Here is a 24728-nt window from a genome sequence, read left to right on the forward strand (position 1 = left end):
CATTTATTTGAGTAATATTCTGGAAGAACTCTTTATTTTATATCTTCTTTCACTGTACAGTATGTTTTAAAACATATGCAGGTAAACTCTGATGTAGACATAATTATATTTGTATAGATGCATGCATATTTTTCTTTTTTCTTATTGTAATTATATTAGTAGAACATTGGTTGAAACATAAACTTTCTCTTGGTATTTGAAATTTACAAACAGTGCTTTGTTTTATTCAATGATATGGTAGAACTGTAGCAGTGACAGTTGTCAGCATTTTTGTTTTCATTCATCCTGGCTCATCAAGGTCTCGCAATCAGATAGCATAATACAATTCCTTCTAGCAGAAGGAATATTATTCAGGTCAAGTCTCATTTGGTTTCACTCTATTCACTGGTGATGCATGAGTGTTCCTGCTCTGTCAAATGGGCTCCCGAAAGATTGGATGTGATTGCTATTCCTTAACAGTTCATTGGAGGCATAAAGCACAAATATGGCTGGAGAAATGAAGTTTGCCTCAATTGTGAAGTGGTCACATTGGTAGCAAGTTAATGGAGAACAGCAAATACAAACGTGGCTGTATTAAAAGGTTATGGATAATGTGATGAGTGCATATTAGAATCCTCAGACAACTGGAGAAGTATAATAAAAGAAAAAAAAAATTATATCGTTCTTATTCCTCTACAACTATTTCTTTCTCACCACGAACGTGGGCGGGTTTATTTTAAATGAATATTTTTTTAAAAAATTACATTTATCTTACAAATGCAAATGAATCTTTACTCACCATTAAGTTCATTATAAATTATAAACTGTTACTTTATCATTTCCTCTACCAGTTTTGGAATAAAATGTTTGTGTTAGTGGAAAATGTGTTGGTTTAAGTGAAGATGTAGAATCTCGGCACTGTTATCAATATATGTCATTTCTACATCATGATAGAGTATTCTCCTTACTTCATTTGACTTTTATAAAAATAAACAATGTTTATAAAGTGCTTACCAGATTTATGTATACCCCAGTTGAAATAGAAACAAAAAACGAATTAATAATTAGTTCTATACCAGTTCTAAAATCTCATGGTTTAATTTTAATAACTTTGCCCGTAGAAAAGTCATATTTATCTTAGCTAATTAAGACCAGAAAAGGGTCATAAATATTCACACCCCTGCAGTTAATATGTTGTAAATCCTCCTCTAGCAGGTATTAATTTTTAGGTCTTTGGTTTTTGTTTGTGAGCTGCCTTCTTGTTTTCAAACTACAAATGTTAAATTGGATTCAGTTCTGGATTTTGAAATGGCTCATCGAAAACAATTATTTTGTTTGTAGTAAAATAGTGTGCTTTAGTGGCCTCGATAGATCTTCTTGCTTCCCCATGTCTCAACAGGGACCCGAGATGCAACATAACCCCAAAACCTAATAGCTTTCCCTCCTAGCCCATTTCACTGTGGGCATGAATGTTTTATCAACATGAGCTTCACCTGTTTTATGCCAACCATTATAATGATGTGCTTGTCCCATCAGCTAAATATTGATTTTATCTGACCATAAGACATGGTTCCTGCTATTGTTCAGTTTACTTTCCTTAAACAGAATGTAATAATAATAATAATAATAATAGCTTACACTTATATAGCTCTTTTCTGGACACTCCACTCAAAGCGCTTTACAGGTAATGGGGTCTCCCCTCCACCACCACCAATGTGCAGCATCCTCCTGTAAGCAGGATTGAATTCTCAGCATTATTTTTTGTTTATTTCATAGATGCTTAATGTACATAAATTATAGCTGTTTTCATTAGTTCAGTGATGGGATAAAAGGTGAATTATGAATAAAGGTGAATTTTAATTTTGTGGAATCCACTTTAAAGCCATATATAGCTGTCTCGAAATTTAAATCATTTTTAAATGCCCAGTATAATACAAACATGTTCTTTTTCATTCAGTTTCTTTGTAACAACTGCTATCCTCAGGTGAGAGTTGTTGGCTTTGTGCTCATTCTTTGACATTTATATGTGCTTCTGCAGTACCTACAATAGTGTGAAACAGGGTGAACATTAAGAGGAAACACTTCCATTGCTCTAGGGGTTCATCCTCATGTTCTTTCTTCATCGGCCTGCTAGAACAATGTGCCTTAAGCTTGCATTTGTGTTGTGGAAAGGGCAGTCTGTGTGCTGAAAAACAACAAGAACAGTGAAGAGGAAAAATCAATTTTAATTAGGACAGCAGTATACCTGCAATACACCTTTAGGTCCATGGGGACATTTAAGATAAATTGATCCAGAAGTCATTAGAAGAATAATAAACCAGTACATGAAGCTTTGTAGGTAACATATTTTTTAGTACCACAGTATACATCAGTGTGCTGTTTTTTAATGAGCACTATATACTGCTGTGACCGAGAAAAACACTCTGTTAAGCATGGGTGTTCATACAGTGCTCAGTAGATTTTTTCATTTTGTTTTGTTTATCAAAACAGAACATTATCATTTTGTAAAATATAAAATAAATATCAATTTTATTTTCTGTTTTACGCAAAAATATGTAACAATAATGTCTGTGCTAAGGATGAGTTATGGTCTTGTTGCTGTAGAAGAATTTAAAAATCCTGCTAATGGCTTACCCTTATTAAAGATTCGAGAAATGACTGGCATTGTTTAACAGAATGGTGCTGGCTATAGAAAAAGCAGCTGGTAACAGCTGAAAGGAGAGCGTGGTGAAAAGTAGAAAATGCAGCTTGATTAGTATGTTGTAGATGCTTCTGTCATTAGCAGCTATCTTTGCTGCCAAAAACATTTGACAAGTAAAATAATCTTTTGTTTCTAATATATTCATAGCTAGTACCTTATCTAATTATGTTATAGTATTGGTATTCAGGACATAGATTGCCCTTTTCTGGTTAAAAGAAGGCCAGATGCAGCCTTTAATGGGCTATTTCATGATATTGCAGAAGTGATGTTGCACATTGACCCCTATTAAAGCTGTTGAATAAAAAAATGGATGTGACGCTGAAGTGATTACAGCTTTAACGGTTCATAACCTGGATCTTGCAAGTTACTGAACCAAGCAACAACAGAACATGCATTTCAATAAAGTTGTCAATAACCCTTAAACTGCGTGCACTGGAAAGGATGATTTAATCAGATCCATGCTAATCAGTTGTAAAAGATTTAAAATATTTGATGATGTGAACTATTGGAACAAATTAATCAGTAGTTTAAAGATTGAATGACTATTGTATGTATTTTGTACCGATTCAGAACTAAACAGTTGTGCAAATGAAATGCGCACTTAAGTACTCACATCATCAATAACACCACCTTCCTACAGTATGATAGAATTTTTGTCTCTTCTCTGTCGGTGACGCAAACAATAAATTGGTAGATTAATATAAGGAATTAAGATTAATATTAATATAAGGAAATCAGTACTTCCATGTTTTCATATAATGCCTTAAAAAACTGCCAAGTACATAATTTTAGACTTCATTTCCTAACTTTGTCATATAAAATTATCAATGTAGTCCTTGAGGATTTTAAATTACTGTGATTTCAGACAACATCAGATGCTGCTCAGTTTTTGTCAAAAGAAGACAGAGTTGTGGTTTTCCACATGTGATAAACAACCACTGTTTGTTTAGCTACTATGATTCTACTTTGGTGCAAAACGTATAGAAGTGATGGTGAGAATTGAAGATAAATCAGGAACTGATTATGCTGTATTTAAAATGCAGTGGGCTACTGTCTCAGTTGCTTACCAACAACATAAATATTAATAGCACAAGCGTTGAAAGAGGTTTCATATTCAAATGCTTAATTTGCAATAAATTGATTAAGTGCTGATTTTTTTTCTCTTGGTTTTGTGTTGCAGACTATCAAACAGTCCTACACCCTATATTGGTATCATTTCTGATATCATTATAATCGTTTGGATTTTGCCACTTCTAAGATTTTAGAGCATTTCTTTTTCCAATGGCTCCAGTTAAATGCAATATGTGATGTTTCAGATTCTGTTAATAACTGCAATAACTAAAAATAAATAGTCCCTCTCGTAATCATGCTTTTTGGACGGCATGGTGGTGCAGTGGTTTGCATTGGCACCTCACAGCGCTGGATCTCTGGGTTCTGTTCCGGACGTGTGGTGCTATCTGCGTGAAATTTGTATGCGTTCCCTGAGTTGGCATGGGTTTCCTCCAGGTACTCCTGTTTCCTCCAGCAATGCAAAGACTGGTAGGTTTCTTGGCTTCTGAGAATAATGGCCCCGTTGTGAGTGCCCATGTTTTATGTGTGTGCCCTGTGATGGACTAGTGTACTGTCCAGAGTGTAACCTGCCTTGCACCCATTGCTTGCCAAGTTAGACTCCAGCTCCCTCCACGACCCTACTAGACCAAACGGTTAGAAAATGGATGGCTGGAATGTTGTTTTCTTAACTGGGTCTTTTGCACAGCTATTTTCAGAGGTAGTCCATACCCACTGACTGTTAATTCTATAAAAATTAACGCCCCTAAATATCCATTCTGCTGTAATCTTAGTTAAGTTAGACATGTGGTCGTCTCGTTGCTATTTATGAAGCACTTCATAGCTCAGCTCACAGCCATAGTGTTTGAAAACAGTCTTGGATGCAACAGAAAACAGCAGACCATATTCAAAATAAGGGGTATGCAAGTGCAGCAGGCCATTTAAGTGTGCAAAGAATTAACATAGACAAAAAAGTATTTGCATTTTAAGCCTAGTGATTTTAGAACCTTGGGAGCTACTAAGTGCTCCCAAGTTTATTCAAATAAATGTATTAATCTATAGTTTTAGTAGGTAAAAGCTTTGAAGAAGAAAAGGTTTTACACCACAAATTTGCATGCCTTGTTAAGTTCCAATTGTAAATCATATTTTTGATTTCCGATATCTTGAGGTACAACTATCTTTTGGTATAACCTGAATTACTTCTTATTTATAGTTATTCCAATTTTACTAACCAATTAAGCTTTCACAGTTGAATTAGTGCTTTGTAAAACGCTGTTTTGGCCCTTGACAGTTCTTGTAACAATATTTTTGCCATTCTGTTTTGGATTAAATAAAGTTAGTTTTGATGAAGGGATTGGATATACAGTATCATTAATACTGATGCAGTTCTGTAAGGCAGGTTTTTATCCATCTCTTCAGGCAAAGGAGCGTCTACAGCAATGCATTACATTCAGGCTTAACCTTTGATTCTGTGTGTGAAACTAATTGTGTTGAATAAGACATAAACATTAAAAATATGTTCTTATTTCTAATACATTGTCAGAGACAGTATGCATAGTATGGCATGTATTCCACCTGCTAAAACTAGTATCTTGAGTGTAACTTTCTGTATGCTTCAGTGATACAGCATAGCACACCATAGCAGCATTATCTGCTATTATATTGATCTGTTTTTCTCTGGACTCTGGAAAGTAGTTCTGTTAAATATTTGGAAAATGCCCTTTAATTATTTTCAGAGCTCACGGGATATGTTCACATATTTTATCCTCAAAATCAGAGATATCAAAGAAATGCAAATGCATACAGCATATTGACTCTTTACAAGAAGACGGCACAGTGTGAAGTTCAGCAATTAAAGGTGTTTAGAATACCTGTTAAGTGTCATCAAGACAAGTATAGCTGCAAGGAATGCAAGAGCTACTAAATATGTTATTAGATCTCAAGACTAATAAATGAACATTACATATTTCAGATAAAGAAGAAAACATAGAAGAGAGTTTTCTAATGAACTGCATGAACGATAAGCAGTTACAATATAAAGTGACCTGGAGAAGTTCGACCTACAGTACCTAACTCTGCACTACCTAGCAGAGTACCTTGCTAGAGTGAAATGATTTCTGAGGCCCTCAAACAGTAAAGAGTTTTTAAACTGTAATGTTCACATTGAAATATATCTACCTAGGAAAAAGTCCTCAACAGTAACAGTAGATAGCATCTGACAAAACAACAGTAGAAAAAGACACCACTATAATTAAATTCAGCATAAATAATGGTAGAGTGTGGATAAATGTTTAGCATTTGCAATGTTTTGCATATTATTGCAGATTGCTAAATTAAAGGTACATGTATGAATCTCACCAAGTATAAATACAAGCAGTTTCTTCAGTACCATTTTGTGCCACCTACAAAGAGATTAATCAGTCAAAAAAAGATAATTCAAAACATTTATTCCAGTAACTGTATTTTATTAAATAATCTCTACTAACTACCAAAACTGTTTCAAGATAAGAAATTTAGATCTCATAAAAAATATCTGATACTAGTTTAAATTGATAATAATGCTAATTTCAAATATCTGCTCAGTAATCTGCCTTTAGAAGACGTTCTGGAATAAATCACATGAATAAATATGTAATTACATAATACAAGTAATAATGTATGGTTCTGTTCTGGGTTTAAACATTACTTATTGAATTAGATATTTTGCTTTGCTTCCATGAAAAACATGTTTACAGTGTTGTTAACACATTGGATACACTACATTTATTTAAACATTTTCCTGTGTTATTTTTGCATATTTTGGAATCAAAATCCATTAAATGCATACAGTATAATACGTACTGACATTTCGGGCCCTTTGAATGGAAAAAAAATCCACATGCAGGAGAAGCCTCTCCTATCATCTAGGATAGTGCTGTGGAAATATGTGGCTAGAATTTTAAATGTTTCTCATTGATGCGCAAACTGTGGTCAAGCAATTGATGACAGATCTTTGAGAGTGGAGCTCAGCAAACTGTAAAAAAGATCCGCCTCAGCTTTAGCAAATGCAGGTGGGGGAAGTGTGCAAGATTAGTTTGTCAGCACAAACTGTCCAAAAGAAAATTAGTTTTAACAGATCTACGGGGCTCAGAAGACAACACTAGACCAGATGATGGTTGCAGGCTCCTTTCCCAAGAAATGGCAAAGCAGATGGATAAATGCATGCCTAGAAACATAAGAGAAGAAAATAGGCTTGACTTGTTTAATTTTCTACTGAATAAGAATTTAGTAAAAAAAATACTTTCTTCAGCTAGGAAAATTGTAATGTTTTGCATTATGTGCAACATCTTAAGAACTGCATCTTCAAGATAAAAAACACCGCAACAACTGTCACTGCTGCTTTACCCCATAGTGCTTGCCTCTCTCCCCTTAACACCCACACAATATTTATAACTGACCCAATTTAACACACCACAAGCTCCTGTTTGTGAGTGTGGTCATTTCATTTGCAGCTTAACAATGTTTTTCTCCTCTCAAGCCATGTACATTACCTTAACATATTTCTAGTATGAGGTAAAGTTTGCGGTCTCCAGATAGTTTGGAATTTCTATAATAAAAATATACAGGTACAGTACTGTAAGCTTTAAAACAATGTAAACCAACAGTGTGGTGAAAGAGCAAGTACACTCCCTTAATATTTTATGGTTTAATGTATTTAGATATATTTGACCTTCACCTTGTCCTCACCCAAGTCCTAATGGTAGATAAAACTAACCTCATTTGATAAATAACACAAATATTTAATGTTGTCATTGTTTATTTAAAAACAGTCAGCATTCAGTATCTTTATGTGATGAGTAAGTGCGCCCCTTGATCCAGAATCGTGTGGTATTCCCTTAAGCAGCAACTTGAATTAAACATTAACTGTAAGGATTTATCAGTCTCTCACATCACTTGGAAGGAATTCTGGCACACTCTTCCTTACAGAACTGCTTCCACTCTGTGATGTTTAAGGGCTTTCTTGTACACATTGCTCTCTTTAGGTCTTGCCACAGCATCTTTATAGGGTTTAGGTCTGGATTTTGACTTGGCCATTCCAAAATCCAAAGTTTCTTCTTTCTGTGTGTTTTCGATCGTTGTCCTGTTGTATTATCCTCTTTCAGTAGAGCTTTAGCTGTCAGACAGCTCCTCTGACATTTTCCTCTAGAATCCCCTGGTATAGTGTGGAATTCATGGTAAACTCAATGATAACAAGGAGTCCAGCTCCTGAGGCAACAAAGCAGGCACCAAATCATCCCCACCACCACTGTTATTGATGGTTTGCATGGGGTTCTTCTGGTGCAAGACAGTGTTTAGTTTTAGCCAAAAAAGACACTTTGCATTATGGCCAAACAACACCACTTTTGACTTATCTTTCCAGCAAATTGTTGTTTTTCATTCAGATGCCATTTTGCAAACGTAATCTACATGGGAATGTTCTTGTATAGAAGAGGTTCCTCCTGGCCATCCTTCCATGCAAGCCATTCTTATTCAGTCTGTTCCTGGTGGTGGTCCCATGAACTCTGACATTTACAGTGTAAGAGGCCTGTAGATACAGTATGGGGTTCTTTGAGACTTCTTGGAGCATCATACAGTCAGATTTTGGAGAAATTCGGGTAGACTCCTGGGTAGACTGGCAATGGTCTTAAATTTTCTCCATTTGTAGATTGTTTCTTATTGTGGAATCATGTTCTTCATATTGTTTAGAAATTGCTTTCCTAAGAAATGTTACACTTGCAAGACTAATAAGCAGCAATATGTCTTTTTTAAGACTGTGACACCTCTGATATGGTAGAATACTATGCACTTACTTTTTCACACAGAGATATTTTAGGCTGAAGAAATTCAAGTAGGTATCTGCGTCAGCATGCATAGACTGCAAATGAACAAGTAAAGGTTTATTCCATGTTGAAAAGAGAAGAAAAGAAACACAAAATCTTGTCTGTGGTGCCTTCTTCAGGTGTGAGTGAGGGAGGGAAATCAGCGGTTGATAAAGCATGGGAGAACAAAAGCCGGGAGTGGAGAGGAGGCGGGAGCAGGAGAAAAGCGAAGTGGACACTCAGGTGGTGTGAAGAGAGGTTTGAAGTCAAAACCTGCAAATTAATAGAGAGGAATAGAAGGAAACAAGTCTGTTGTTGAGAGAAGGGGGAAGGTGTGATTCTAGTTTCAGGATTTTGGTGTTGGATGTCTTTCTGCAATAGGAGTTCCGAAACTCCTCTTTGAGAATGCAGATGGAGAGAACAGTGTGATCATGGCTGTTAGAGATGAAATGGGAAATTATGGGCTTGGAGAGATATTTGATCCTCACAGTCCTGACGTGTTCCCCGAAATGGTCTCTCAGTCTCCTTCCTTTTTCACCAATGTAGATAGCTGGGTATTTTCTGCAAGAGATGCAGTAAATAAGGTTGCTAGAGGTACAAGATGTCATCTGAGTGACCCAGAATTGTCCTAAGGGGCCTTGAATGTGCGTGGTTTTATATATTTACAGGTGATACAGCAAGTTCTATTGCAGGAGAAGGTACCTGGTGAGGATGATTGCTGAGGGCGGTCAAGGGAGCTGTGAACAAGATTACATAGATTAGGTGGTCGGTGATACTGTATGAGATGATGGGGCAGTCAGAAAAAAGGTTACCAGTGGAGGGGTCATCCTGTAAGATGGGGAAGTTGTCGTTAATGGTCCGGTGGATAGAAAGGGTGGTAGGGAAGCCCCAATGGAATGCAGTTGTGAAGCTGGGAGTTCCTAATTGAGCTGGTGATCCGAGGGCTATTTTTGGCTCGTAAGTGGGCTCTCTCAGTAACATGGGTAGGGTATCCTCTGTTAATGAAAAAAAAGTGAATTTTCAGGGCTTGGTTTTTGGAAGTCCAAATTGTCATTGCAAAGTCATCGGAGCCTGAGGATCTGTGAAAAATTGAGAGAATTTCTAGTATGTGTGGGGTGAAATGAGCTGTACAGGAGATAGTCTGTGAGTCTGTAGGTTTGTTATAGACAGAAGTAGAGAGCCGGGAAGGTTAATGGATAGGTTTATGTCCAGAAATGGAAGAGTATTGGAAGATATGTTAACTGTATATTTGAGGGATGGTGAAGTGATGCAGAAAGTGCTTAAGCTGGTCATTGGAGCATGTGGCGGTACCGAAGCAGTCACCAATGTATCGCCTGTAGAGTTCAGGGACAAAGCCAGTGTAGGAAGCGAAGAAGCATTCTTCTACCCAGCCGACAAATATATTAGCATAGCTGTGTCCCCTCCTGGTGCCTTTGGCAGCTCCACTAACCTGCTGATATAAAAGGCTATTGAATGGGAACACATTTAGTGTGAGGACCATTCCACAAGACGTACAAGAGTATGGGTGGGTGGATCAAGCACTGTGCGTTTGTCCAGTGTTTGCTTGATATTGTAGGCTGGCTGATTTTTTTTAATAAATAAAGAGAAAGGAGAATGTCCACATAATATTTGTCAAAATGAAGATAGTTTCATTAGGATTTAGCAAGGACTAAGTGAAGGTCAAATATGTCTAAATATGTTAAACCATAAAATCTTAAGAGAGTGTACATTTTTTACCTCACTGTAAATTATGAACTGAGCTGTTTGGAGTTGCACTGTTTAAATATTTGATAAAGTTAATATGGCATCCCTAGCTACAGTAAGTAAAAACAAAACTCAGAATTTCAGCTTTTCCAATCTACAGTGTACCTTTGCTAAAATGTTGTGCTTATGATGTGATTCTCAATTTTGAAACAAAACACTATCCTTTTGCCTTAAATTCAGTGTTCTGTGTTTATTTTGCAGCAACATAGCTACTTTTAACAGGCAATTAGCAATTATTGTGGTTTCACCACATCCCCATTTAGAAGGGAAAAACCATTTCCCTTGCCCTCTGAGTATAGCCTGTGTTTTAATTATAATTAACTGTAATTATTTGCAATATTATATGTGTTTATCATCATCAGAACTGCATTTCCATTATACTGGAAAAATATTGTCAGCATGTCTCAGTCAACAGCTGGAGAAAATAAATGCACAACCATACTGTATACACCTAACAATTGGTAAAATGCTGAACTGAAATTAGTTAAATGGGCTTTGGGATTAGTGATCTACATAACCCGTAACTTGTGCATGACAGATTGATGTGACAAAACACATATTATTATATACATAATATATGCATATTAAGTAATAAAGCAACTCACCTTCTTTATAATTAGGATTCAGTGTTTTTAACTGGAATAAAGAATCATCCAAAGAAAATTTAATGGGACATCATATGTAAAAAAATAAAGACCAAAAATGCAGAAGGCCACTTACATTTTTCAACTTCCTTTACTTTATTCTTCCTAATAGAGATATCCTGTGTTTTTAATAGTGTTAGTGCACTATTCCCAAGAGTATTGGAACTAGTAGTATCTGTTGCGTTTTTAATGTTTCACAGCATATGCATAATATACTTCAGTTTTTTTTTATTTTAAAGTTTATTATATAGGGCAGATGTGAAATTTTAGCAACATCTCCTCTACTACTGAAATAACTATTCTATTAAAAAAGCTTCAATAAGTAAACTGTAAGCCAATGTATACTTTCTAATAGAAGGAAAATAGGAAAAGTTTCCATGCTTACCATATACATGAACCTCCTTAAACTGCAAAAATGTAAGTTGTCAAATATATAGCCCCAAGCCAAATGCCCTACCATGAAAAGTAGTCACCTAATTGGTTTCTGTATCTTAGGGTAAAAAATTATAGGGTGTTGAAGTTTGTATTCATGAAAGCATCAATCCCAAAACGGAAAGATCCTAAATAAATTGATCACCTTCTTCTCAGACTCATGATTAAAATCAATTAATTGACATTGTTGAAACAATTGCAGTGCATTAGTACTTCTGTATCCCTTTACTTTGTGAAATTTAATTTATAACCCTCATGATTATTTATTTACATGACAGATGCTTTTGTCTAAAATTACTTGCAATTACAGACATTCTTATTCAGATGACATGCAAAAAATATCAAATATAAACGATTCAAATGCAATAGAAAGATTTAGATACAATAAAAAATGTACATCAGTGGTAAACAAACAGTGGTAAAGGTAAAGAATCATTGATTCAAGTCAAGAGGGAATGCCACTGAGCAGAGTGGAGTATCAGTTGGTGGTAAAGGTTCGTGGCAGGGAGAGATCAGGGGAGCTTTTTAAACAGATTTGTCTTGAGATGACGGTGAAACATGATCGCGGACTGAGCATTTCTGATTTCAGTGGGTAGTTAATTTGACCAATGCAGAGGTGGGGGACCAGAGAGGAGGAGCAAAGAGGTCAGGAGGAAGTATAGAGAATTAAGAACTGGAAGAAACACTGGGGCAGAGTCGTTAAGACACCAGTAGACAAGTTGAAGTCCAAGTAGGGAGCTGCGTCATCATGCACAGGCTGCACGTGAACAGGAAAAGGTTTATTCCATGCGGAAAGGAAAAGAAAATGAGAAACAACATTTGTGCTGTGGAGCCTTCTTCGTGTGTGAGTGTTTTGAAATGGTTGTGCACAGCTGTAGGGAGCCAGTGGAGGGACTGGGGTAAGAGCACTGCATAAGAGAAACAAGGCAGAGAAAAGACCACATGAGTGACAGAATTCTGAATGAAACAGTACTGTCCAGCTGGGAAGGAGTTGCAGAGGTCCAGGCGTTTGAGCCACAGGGCCTGAACTAGAAGTCTTATACACAAGTGAGGAAGGGACAGATCCAGCAGATATTTCTCATGAAGAAGTGCCTGGCATGGGCCAGAACAGAAAACAGAGGGGTCAAGAATGACAGAGATTTTATGGCTGTTGAGGAAGGGGGGAGAATAATGAGGAAGGTGCAGATCAAGGAATCAAAGGGAATGGTTGACAGAAGGGGAAGAAGAGTAAGAACAGTATTAAGACTTAGACAAGTTCAGTTTGACATGATGGGAGCATCCAGGAGGAGATGGCTGAAAGGCAGGCATTCATTCTGGAGAAAGCAAGCGTGGGGCAGGGAAAGAGAAAATCAGAGCATCATCTGCATAGAAGTGGTATGAAAGAGGATGGGAAGAGATCAGAAGTCCGAGAAAGTGTCAAGAGACGACAGCAGCACAGAGCCGCTGGGGACATCAGTGGAGAGCTAATAAGGCACAGAGGGGAAGCCATGCTCAAAGGCCTGGTGAGTGAGATCAACAAGACTTGGAAGAGAGTGCCAGTGATTTTCAGGTCAGCAAGTATTGACAGAAGGATAATGTGATCCAGATCACAGTGTCAAAGACAACAGAGAGGTGAAGGAGGATTGAGACAAATAAGAGGGAAGGAGCAGGCCATGCGTCCATGTGGTTTTTCTACAGGTGCTCAGGCTTCATTCCACCTCTCCTAGACATGTTGGCTAGGTTAATTCATGTCTCAAAGTTGTCCTTGTTTGCTTGTGTGTGTCCTTTGATAGACTAACATCCTGTCTTGAATCGTATTCATGCAAAAAGAGGTTTTGCTCATTTTCTACAACTCTACAAATAAGCAAAATTACCAAATATTTTCCTTTTAAAGAGAAAAGGACGTGAGTGTCACTACAGCAATGACCCCTAAAAGCACAGAGGAAACTTCTGAAAAATCATAAATAGAAATCATTTGTGTACGGATTTCTCCCAGAGAAAGCCATCTAATAGTTTTAACCCTTTTATCCAGCATTTTGACAATTCTGCATAAGAATATACAGTAGTTCAGGTGGGTAGCTGTGTCAGCATGCGTAGGCTGCAAAGGACCAAATAATAGGTTCATTCCATGCTGACAAGAGAAAAAAAGAATCAACATTTTGGCTCTGGAGCCTTCTTTGGATGTGAGGAAGAAGGCTTCACAGCCGATACGTTGTGTTTCCTTTCTTCTCTTTACAGCATGGAATAATCCTATTACTTGTTCCTTTGCAGAATATACAGTATACCTGTCTTTGTGTTAATTAAGATCAGTACTTGTCCAAAAGTTTCCAATTTCATGTAATGAATTTCTGCAAGAACTCATCTGTTATGATAAAAATAGTGTTAAAAGTGAATACAGGTTTTTGTTTTGAAGTAAAGTATATGAAATTGTAGTTACTGTATAACCCTTCACCTCCCCCACTCCAAATTCTCATCATTTCATGTCTGCAAGCTCAACCCACACATTCAGCATTTTCAAAAACTGGAAGATCAGTAATAGTTAAAAAATAATCAAACGTACAAAATCTAAAGCAGTAAAGAGTTACAAATACTATATGTAGATACTTATTTGGTGATGGACCTAAGAAAGGATAATAAGATTAATAAGATGAATAAATGCAAGCATTAAACCTTGGATATTCTTTCTCTGCTCAGGGTACTTTTTTGGGATTAGTATGACAGTTTTAATTATTTCATAACAAATTACCAACTGTAACAGACTCAATTTCATGCTAACAGCTGTCGTCACAGAATGCAGCTTTTTGTTTTATAACATGCAGACTGTCCTAGATGATTTTGGTAATTTAATTACTTTTCAGTTCAGATGTAATGAAATGTCTTTCCTGAGGTCAGCCCTTTATTTCTGTCTTCCTTCCTTCTCTTTCTTTTTCTGGTTTTAGTAAAGGCCAAGTGCAGTGTGCTTCAGAAATCTATATTCAGCACATGCTGTTCATTTCAGCCCTCTCAAAGGAAGCCCGGTATGCGATTTTTCTGTAGCACGTCTGCAGAAACACAAAATAACTGAAAGAGTTTATGCTGTGGTGAAAACAATTTCCTCGACTCCTGAATGTGAATGTTTTTTTTTTTAGCAGACCATTCCCTTGCAGATTGAAATTGATGTTTCATGTCTTAGCCGCATGAAATGCAAAAATTGATCACGGAGTATTTCATTCTTTAAGAGACCTCTCGTGGTTGCTTGTGTTTGTTTTAGTGTGTTGGAATACATGTGTGTGGACAGATGTGGGTCTTGGTATGCAAATATCTGTAGTCACTGCCTCTTTGCCAGATGTTGGGGCTTCTCTTTTTATTGTTTGCCAGCATGGGGAGGTGCTGTATGGGGAGTGACACCTTTGATGTCTGCAACTGTAGCGAACTATGAAAAGGGCTCTTAGGAGAACGTGTACAATATTTTAAAGGAGCAGGAGATCAGAGTGTGCTGCTTTGATCAGGTTCACTTTTTGACGCCTTTGTTGACTTAGGGCTAAGCCTTTCTCATGAATTTTGTTCGTGGTGATTTGTGATGTGGTTCGTGATTGTCTTTGTACCTGTGTAAATTACTTGTGTTTTCCATGTTGTGTCTGGTAATTGTGAAAAAAATTATTCTGTCCAGTAATGCTAAAACATTTCTTGAAAATAGAATTATTACTGTGTTCATTAGATATTGAAGTGCCATTACATAAATAGGGGGAAAATGGGGAAATAACTTTATAATGCCTACAACAAATAATCATTATTCCATAGAAATTACAGAGAGATCGTATTTTGAACTACCATCTAAGTGCAAATTCCAGTCCTGATAATTGCTGGAGAGGGAGGGGAGGTTCTTTAGCAGAACTAAGAAGCCCCTAGCAAGTTGAAAAATGCCATCTGGTACAAAACATTTTGATACTTCCAGGTGCATTGAAGTTTTTTATTTAATCTATGCCTTTGAGCAGCCCCTGGTAATGATTTGAATTTTGTTTATATTCTGATGGTACAGAAGAATATCTAATTGTTTTGGTACATACAGTATGTGAATTTTGTTTGCCCTCTACTGTTGGGAATAATGGTAATAGTCCTTACTAACAATGTTTTAGTGTATAAGACATACAGTATACATAATATACTGCTCAACATATTGTAATACCCCCTATTATGCAGTTTTTTCCTACATGTGTTGGCAAAATGTGCTTTCACTACATTGAGCAGAGACAAGAGTCATGAAGGTTATTCCATGTGTATACTGGTCTGCAAACATCCTTAATTTTTTTAAAATGTTTGTTATTTTTTGTAGGATGTGCTGCATCCTTCTTTTAATTTAACATTAATGTATTTGTCCATAATTTATATAGATATCAAAGTGAATGTTTGCATTTTTATGGAACTGAGGAATTGCAGACATTTTTTAGTTAATGCAAACAGGAATAACTTCAGCATTCACATTAACAAATTAATCAGTCAATTGCAATAGTCAGATTGACTGATCTTTATGCTGATTAGACATGTTAAGTAGAGAAGTAGTAGAGATATTTATTACTTTAGTCTCATACTTTATTTTACTCCCTTGGTTGATATTTCAACTTTCTGATGCTCTGGTAACCATAGATGTTAATGATACAGCTTTTGGGGGAATGTGTTGGAACTTGCATTTAAATCTGCAGTGTTTTGTAGTCAGACTGTCAAATTTTTAATTTGCCTGATTTAGTGGCAACATATTAACTCCCCCACACACAGTAGTGGGAACTGGTAAGCACTGCCAGATTCCACAGAGTTACATTGTATATGGATGTTAATTATGTTTGTGAACATAAGGGTACCTGATGCAATACAAGAAAATATATGGAAATATGGTAAGGTATAATAACAAATAAGAGTATATACAATTATTTTTAACTACAATATTAAATCTAAATCTGATGCTTCTACACAGGGCATTTGTAAGTATAATTGAATGTATTTGTTTTTTTCAGTAATGCACATATTACTGTTTTTTTAATAATTCATTCCTATTAGGTTTATATTTAGTTTCTACCGAAGTGCAGTATTGCTTTTGCAAACGTGGGAGACCCAAATCAGTGTAAAACAAGGTTGAGAGTGTGTGCCAGTGTTGATGCTTGCACCTATGAATAGTGTGTCTGCTGAGTGCCCATGTTGGCATTTACCTGCTTGTAGCCTGATCCTGTCAGAAACTAAACATGGCTAGGTCTTGTTATTACTGAGAGGAAAACCAAGTAGTGTTGATGGACCAGTAGGTGGCAAGATCATAAGAAAGGTTATAAATGAGAGGTCATTTGGACCATCTATTCAGCTAATTGATCTGAGATTTGGGCACTACTGTTGCAGAGTGGTTAGCATTGCTGCCTCGCAGTGCAGGGGCCCTGGATTCAATTCCTAAGACGCCGTGTGTGTGGAGTTTGTATGTTATACTCATATTTGCAAGGGATTCCTTCAGGTGCTCCAGTTTCTTCTCATAGTCCAAAGTCATATTAGTAGGGTAATTAGCTTTTTGGGGAAAACTGGCCCTTGTTGGATAAAGCTGTTAATTAATGGTTGGATGGATAATCTGTGGATCACATCCTATTTTTTGAAAGAACCCAGGAAATTAGATCAGTATGGTAACAGTGTACACTCTTCTATAGGAGATGTTGTCCTTTGAAAGAGACGTTAAACTTGACCTGTCCTGACGATGTGGTCATTAAAGATTTCATGGCACTGTTTTGCAGTGATGATAACCCCAGCGCTGTGGTTAAAATCTATTATGGGCTCTCTAAATTTCCCCCTTTATTAAGTGGGTGAAGCGATTTCTCTACATGTCTGCCACATATCACCTTGTTGGGTGCTGCACTTTAGGCACCTTCTGTAGATGAAGTACTTTGGGAGCCACTGGGATAAAAAAGTGCTATACGAAAACTGGCAGTTTTGATTGATTGAGGGGCATGAGAATGTGAGGATTCTTTCTGGCCATTCAGTCAATAAGTTGACAATCTGGGGCGGTCGCCACACCGGATGAAAGAAGATGAAGTGCCTTGTCCTTCATTCTGTCTTGGGACATATCAATAGACTGTCAGCGTCTGCTGATTGGATTTCCTGTCCTTCCATGTGCCTCAAGTTGCTGTGTAATACATGACATTGGAATCCATCCCTGTTCCTGGAGAGCTCCAGTACAGCAAGATAGACATGTATACCCCTAATCAGCAGTTTCTAAAAGCTTGGATTTGTATGTGATTTGTACACAGTATGTATAGTTATATACAGTATGTACATATGTGTATAATTGCTTTGAGGTCATTAATGGATGTAAAAAGAACTGAATGAAATTAATAGAAACGAAAACATGTATGTTTGTGTTTTACACAACTACTTTTAACTGCAAGTGAAAGTACTTGTTAATCTTATTAATTATGGAAGTGTAAATGCATGCATTCTATTTGCAAATAAATGAAAGCTCTGTTGAACCTTGGGCCTATCAAATACAAATACATTTAATAGGTTATTCATACCAATTGGTAAAATGCAAAAACTCCTTATTCTTAATTGCACAGAAAATGCTTAATCAAAACCTGGAAGTTTATCACTTTAGAAGTCCTCCCTGATAGAGCAACCTCCTTTAATCACCCCAACCCCGACCCCCCCCTCCCCCCCCCCCGCCCGTGTAGTTAGTTATATTAATCATTCAAACATTTCCTGACCATCTTTGGAAAGCACATAAGAGTTAACTGCAGTAAAATTAGAAAAAAAGTGAATAATAACCTATGCATGATAACAAACAATTTGGGTAATCGTACACATTTTTAAATATTATTTAATATATAGTACATACGTAATGTGTTTCACAGACCTGTATAAAGACAGAAAATATACTAAACTCACTGTTGTTAGCACAGTCTGGGGGACATTCAGCAAACAAGCATCAGCTATGGATGAAAGGAAAACAGTCAGAGCAGGAGTTTAAAGACATGTATTGAACTACTGTACAAAGGAGCAGACTTCTTTAAGAGTTTATGTAGAACCTAAGGCCGTACAATTGACAAACAAATGAAGATGAAAGATGGCTTGCCATCTTTCATGTTATATAATTCCCAAATTGACACTGAACTCTGCAGTTCCAAGAAGACGGCCCATCTGTGCTGGTGTCACCTGTCAGAAATCTATTAACAAGTTAAGAGTGACCCACCAATGAGGAAGTACCACGTGGGTTTGCCACTATACCTGATGACAATCACCATCCATAGTGTCATAGATTAACTGTTGTTATTTATCATAAAGGTTGTAATCAACATAGCTGATCATTTCAGAGTTGTAAATGTCCAAGATGTTACATCTAGGGATGAAGTAGAGTCCTCAAGTAAAATATTGCATGTCACAATCTGAGATAGCCGGTGTGCAAGGTGAAAAACCTCTACTGGTTTCAAACGCAGGCCTATTACAAACAAATGCCTAGAACCAATGAGGAGCCCTGCAGGGGTCTCTGAGACACCACAGAAGAGTATGAGAATCAAAGGCTGCACCCAGATATAGTGGTACTGTAAGAGAAAGCAGTTGAGCCAAAGGCAGTTTTTTATGATCGGAAGGGTTCAAATAATGCAACAGCAGCAAGGCATCTGTGTGCTCTAGACATTATCGAGAAAAAACATATTTGAAATGGGCAGTGGTCTGAAGTGGCTCAATTCAGTAATGAAGCAGAAGCAGACACTCTCAAACTAATGGGGGCTTTTGATTTTTTTAAAGAAAAAAGCGCTTAATATTTAAAATACAGGAAGGTTATCAGGGAAATGCATAGGTTCAGGTGCTCATGTAATTCTTCTAGTTTAAAAATAATTTTAACCAAATCAGATGTAGTGATGTCTACAAATCACTAAATCCTTTTTAGTATAATGACTCTGTGGTCATTATGCCAGTGTGTTGTAAAACACCAAGCTCAGAAAGCTGATGGATTCGTCTTCTTTCATTATTAAAGCAAAACTAATATAACTGTGTATTTGTCTCCCATACAGATACAAAAATCTCGGAATAAGCAGCTGCGGGAGATGTTCCCGGATGGATTTGGGATTCATCACGCAGGAATGCTGAGGCAGGACAGGAACCTTGTGGAGAGCCTGTTTTCCCGTGGACACATCAAAGTTCTAATCTGTACAGCTACCCTGGCTTGGGGTGTTAACCTTCCCGCACACGCTGTGATCATCAAGGTGAAAACGTCTCTGCCTAGAAATTGAAAATATATATATATATTTTTTAATTCTACTTTTAAACAAGTTACAAGTTTTGTCTAAACAAACAGTTTGGTACTAAGAGAGGAATGCAAATGTAGAAACAAGTCGCTTTCATATGTGGATTTTAAACATAAACAGGTCCTAGGTCATGGAAGTGCTGTAAGTACTAACTGTGACCATGCAAAACTTAATGGCCAGCAAAAATCACGCAAAGGCAACAGATTCAAATCTCATGCCTCTTCAGGAGTCTTTCCGACTTAAGAATACAATAACCTTCAGCCCTCCCCAGCATAGCTGTAGCCTGGGCGCTATCTCATTGTTCTGTCTAATTGGGGTGTGAAGGTTCTTGTCGAAAGTTTCCTTGTCTCTGGGAAGGTGTTCTGGTTTACAGCGGGGGGCATGCTACTCAGCATCACTTAGAATGACATGTGCCAGGTATCCTTAGCTTCACTACGCTTTGAACACGAAAAAGGAGGCTATAGTCTTCATGACATTTAACATCAGAAACTTTTGTTGTCTTGCTTGTTTTGTTTAGTATAAATTCACCTGGTATACGTGTAACCACGTATACTATGTTTAAAATAAGATTTAATCAGTTTGTTATCAAAACCAAAGGATTATTCCTTTTAAAAGAAGTCTGAGTTAAAATAGGATCCTATTAATATACTAAAATACCAGAAATGTTCTGATAATCAATTATGGGTTTGACTTTGATCACCAGACAAATACAAGTTGTAAATTGCCTAGCTCAGTGTATTATTTGCATTGCAATGAAGTTTTGGATCCAGGCTTTGTGCCGGGCTTCAACACTGTCGCTAGCAAGAGTGGTCCACACAGTCTGTGATCTGTGGACTCATTAAAGGTTTTTTGCAAAGTGATTTGGATTATGGTGGAAAGCACATTAGTGTTTTGTGTTTGCTCACTGCAGTGGTGTTTTTTAAAATAAAGTAGCTGAACGGGCACTAGATAGATCCAAATGACAAAACATTTCAAATTGAAACTATAATGACAAAATGTGAAGTGTGTATGCATGTGTATTGTATATATTTATGTGTCAATGTATTTTCTCATATTTAGCAGAGGTAGACTCACACTTTACATTGTAGGGGCCTATTCAGTTATGAGCACACACTTTAGGTATGTATTTATAAGCATTTCATTGCACATATATAGGTATCGTATTTATAATGGCAAATTGTTAATTCGTAAACACAAAATCAAAATAGAGGGAAGCCTTATCATTTGAGATTTCTGAACCCAAGTACCCTTTTTAAACACAATGACTACAAAAGGCATTCTATCATTACTTTTACTACCAAAATAATTTCATGTAAAAATCTTTTTACAATCAGTGTTGATTTTTAAATATTGGAACCAAATATCTCTATTTTACTTGATATTCAATTAATTTTTATAGTGATTTAAATGTGGTCGATATACAGACATTGCTAACAGGAAACACTGTGCAAAGCTGCAAAGTAAAACTGTTATGGCGGTTTTATATACTATATAATTATGTTGCATACAAATGTAGAGTGTACTCAGTACATATAACATGGAAAAGAGCAACACTTAGATAGTTCATAAATATTTCATAAGCAGTCTTCAGGGTAATGTTTAATAGTAATGATGTCGAGGATGACTTTCACTTTTTTGGTGTGCATTGGTTCCTTTTTTGTAACTCAAATACTTGGGATAATATTGCCATCTAGTCATATAGAATATTGCCTTATTTTATTTCCAGTTTTACCAAGTCCTGTAAATGCTCATTATCATTCCTACAGTGAAGGCATATTATGTAGGTTTGTAATGTTATTTTTAAAGGTTGTTTTATGTGTTTGGCAATTGATGTAAACACTGAATAGTTAAAGTCTCTTGCTTTCCGGTTTTAGTCGGCTTGTATTTTATTTTTGTACTGTTTTTTTTTTAATGATTTTTCTCAGATGTTGTTTTGTTGTTGCCAATTCTTTTCATTGTGATCTTATATTTTATGCATGAACAGGGTACCCAGATTTATGATGCCAAGAGAGGAACTTTGGTGGATTTAGGGATTTTGGATGTTATGCAAATATTTGGACGCGCAGGACGACCACAGTTCGATAAATTTGGAGAAGGCACCATTATTTCAACTCATGATAAACTGAGTCATTACCTTACTCTGCTTACTCAACAAAACCCAATTGAGAGCCAGTTTTTGGAGAGCCTTGCTGACAATTTGAATGCTGAGGTATTGTATGCTTTATACTTGTTAAAACTATTATGTATTAACCCTGTGGCACTATGTCTTCTGCATAAATATATGTCTGATCTTCTTCACAGGAGGATTCAACAAAAAAAAGTTGAATATTTCTTAAAAGCTTTTTCTTATTCAAGCTTTTGGGGTATATTTTCACAGTCTGTGTTAATAATTAATGTGCTTGAGATTGTTTTACTGTTTAAGGCTCATTGCTGCAGTTTAATACTGCAATTATACTTGTCTTTATTTTACTTTCCTGTTTTAATGTATTCTGGGAAGAATATATTAAAACAAGACAAGACAAAATCATTTTATGTCCAGCAAAATCTTTTTATTCATTTTATGACTATAATAGAGAAACTTAGTAAATGCATGAAATGCATGAGACCTGATTGATCAAATTCATATTGAGATAAGGAACACACTTTCAAGCTTGGTGGAAGCTTGGAAGGAAAATATACTTAATCATATACATTTCAATAGGGCAAATGCTAATAACATATTCTAAGTTTATTAAAACCATTGGCTTTGTAACCAATATTTTTAACCAATAAATAACCAATAGTTTTTTTTCTTATCATTATCCAATCGGAGTTCCATTCATCCCAGCACAGCAATTACGCAAACAACAGGTTACTAAACATTTTGTTGGAAATTATGCGGAAATCAAGATTAAGGTGAAGCAGTTTTAATTGTGATAGAAGTTTGTGAACATCTCCAGGCTGTACTGGCATTACTTAATTTCCAAACGACACCCTTGCCTTTTTATTTCAATGTGCCTAATGCATTCCCAAAATTCTCTAAAGAAGCAGTGCTTTAAATCAGCCGTTCCTTGAAATTTGAGTCTGAGTCTTGGAGAAGAACTGTATAAACTGGAATTACGGAAGCAAGGGAGAAATAATCCAGGCCTTTAGATTATATTTGGTACCCATTTAGGGTGTCCTATTTAAATAATTCATAGGTTCTTAGGTTCTATTTGTGCAATTTGACTTTCATCTAAAAAAATACTGAAAAGTAACTGTTTTGCTATTTTTGTCTGAAACTATTCAAGCCAAAAGAAATGTTTGCTCCAAGTACTCTAAAAACTGTTATCATTTGACATTGCTGTTAAGAGTAATAACAAAACTTTGTCATCATTGCTTTTAATTTAAAGATACCACTGGTGCTTTAAGACTGAATAAGAACATTTTTTTTCTTATTTTGGTTCATGTCATTTTGTAAAATATTTATTTTACTACTTCAAGAATAACATAGTGTTAACATAAATACACATAGATGTCAGAATCTTTTCTTTTAGCTTTAGTAACTTTATTTAATTCCATATTGTGTAATATCCCAAAGATTATCAGTACAAAATAGAAATTGTTTTCTATTTTCTTTCAAGCATATAATGAATAGCACATTAGTGAATAACTAATTACCAGATATTTTTCTAACTGCTCACCAGGTGGCAGTATATTGTGTAAATGTAACAGAGCAAACCACTGGATGGCGCTCAAGGATTAATAATGCTGATATCACTTTAGATTCCTGGATTGCTTTTTCTTGAGATAAATGCATGGTAAATACTAAGAAGACCATTATTCTTGTTATTCATTATCTTATTGAATTAACAGTTGTAATAATAACAAATGTTGTAAATATCTTATTTTAAAACGTTTTAAATTCATCTTTTAATTTATCTGTTTAAAAATATTTCTTTTTAATTCAAGTCAGATTATTTTTGGTAGTAAAAATGTCATTATGACCAGTGAAGAGATTATATTCCCACAATTTGTGACCAGGTTAAATTGCAAGAGCAATCAGACCAGTAGTATTTGGCTTGGCTAGTAAGTATCCATTATTAATGCAATATACTGTTTAAACATCACTTTCCAATTCATGTAGTAAATCTTAGGACATGGTTACTACAGTAAAGGGAATCTTAACTAGTGTGTTTCAAGGCTGAAGACATTACAAATTCAACTCACACCGACAGCGATTATCTTTTCTTAAACCCTGCTGTCAGTTCACTCTGAAGGCAGGAGGTGGAGGAGTCTTTTGAAACATAAATAAAGAAAGCAAAAACCAACAGAAAATGTAGTCTCCAGATTTTCCAGCATTGTTTGCTGTTACAAAATCATTTTGAAAAAGCAGACACAAAGTAAATATGCATAAACCAGAGCAAATGCAACACGTTGCTCTTAAGAAATCACAAGATGTGGTGCTTTTAGCTTCTCAGACATAGAGCAGTTCTGTGTTGGTTTTTTCCTGCAACCTGAAAAGTAAATTGCCCGATTTGCTTATATAAGCAATGATGTGAAACACCAACGGATGTGCAAATGTGCTAGAAAATTTACAGTTGTGTTGATTCTAGTAGAGTGATCTGAATGATGATAACAGAACTGGGGGAGGGTGGCGTTGTGTACAAATCCTCAGGAGATGACATTTCTTCTGACTAGAAGTCATACAGTATGCGTGCTTCACGATTTATGGATGATTGAGATATTTTGTTTGAGATTCTTGAAAATGGTCTATACTGGAAAAAATATAAAAGGAAAAATCTTCACATGTTAAGTGAACGCCGTATGAAATAAGAACACAAAATACCATTAAGGAACATTGAAGCAAGATATTTGCATTAAACATAATATCTGATATAAACTGTCAGTGGTGATAGACCTTAAGAGAAATTATTTGTAACCAAAAATCATTTTGGTTCTTGCCATCTTTATATATTAAAAGTATAGAGAGAGTTTTTATTATCCCCAAAGGGCAGTTTGTTTGTGTTTATGTGTGAGACAGAAGAAGGACTGTGTAGTTTCCATACATTTATTCAGATATTTTTTTCACATTTCAAATGTTTAATGTATAAGGGTGTACTTCTTAATAAAACACAGC

The 24728-nt window shown here is 36.0% G+C and overlaps 1 protein-coding gene across 4 annotated transcripts in view; it reads left to right on the forward strand.

Moving 5' to 3' along the window:
* ascc3 (activating signal cointegrator 1 complex subunit 3) overlaps window positions 1-24728 on the forward strand; it is a 375545-nt gene that overhangs the window by 269470 nt on the left and 81347 nt on the right. For all 4 annotated transcript variants that reach the window (XM_088625716.1, XM_088625717.1, XM_088625718.1 and 1 more), the window contains exons 15-16: window positions 19397-19588; window positions 21615-21839. In XM_088625716.1, the coding sequence (XP_088481842.1) occupies window positions 19397-19588; window positions 21615-21839 (417 nt within the window). The remainder of the gene's footprint in view (window positions 1-19396; window positions 19589-21614; window positions 21840-24728) is intronic.

Source organism: Lepisosteus platostomus, chromosome 3 (genome assembly GCF_059453375.1).
Source record: "Lepisosteus platostomus isolate fLepPlt1 chromosome 3, fLepPlt1.hap1, whole genome shotgun sequence".
In the NCBI taxonomy this organism is placed as follows: Eukaryota; Metazoa; Chordata; class Actinopteri; order Semionotiformes; family Lepisosteidae; genus Lepisosteus; species Lepisosteus platostomus.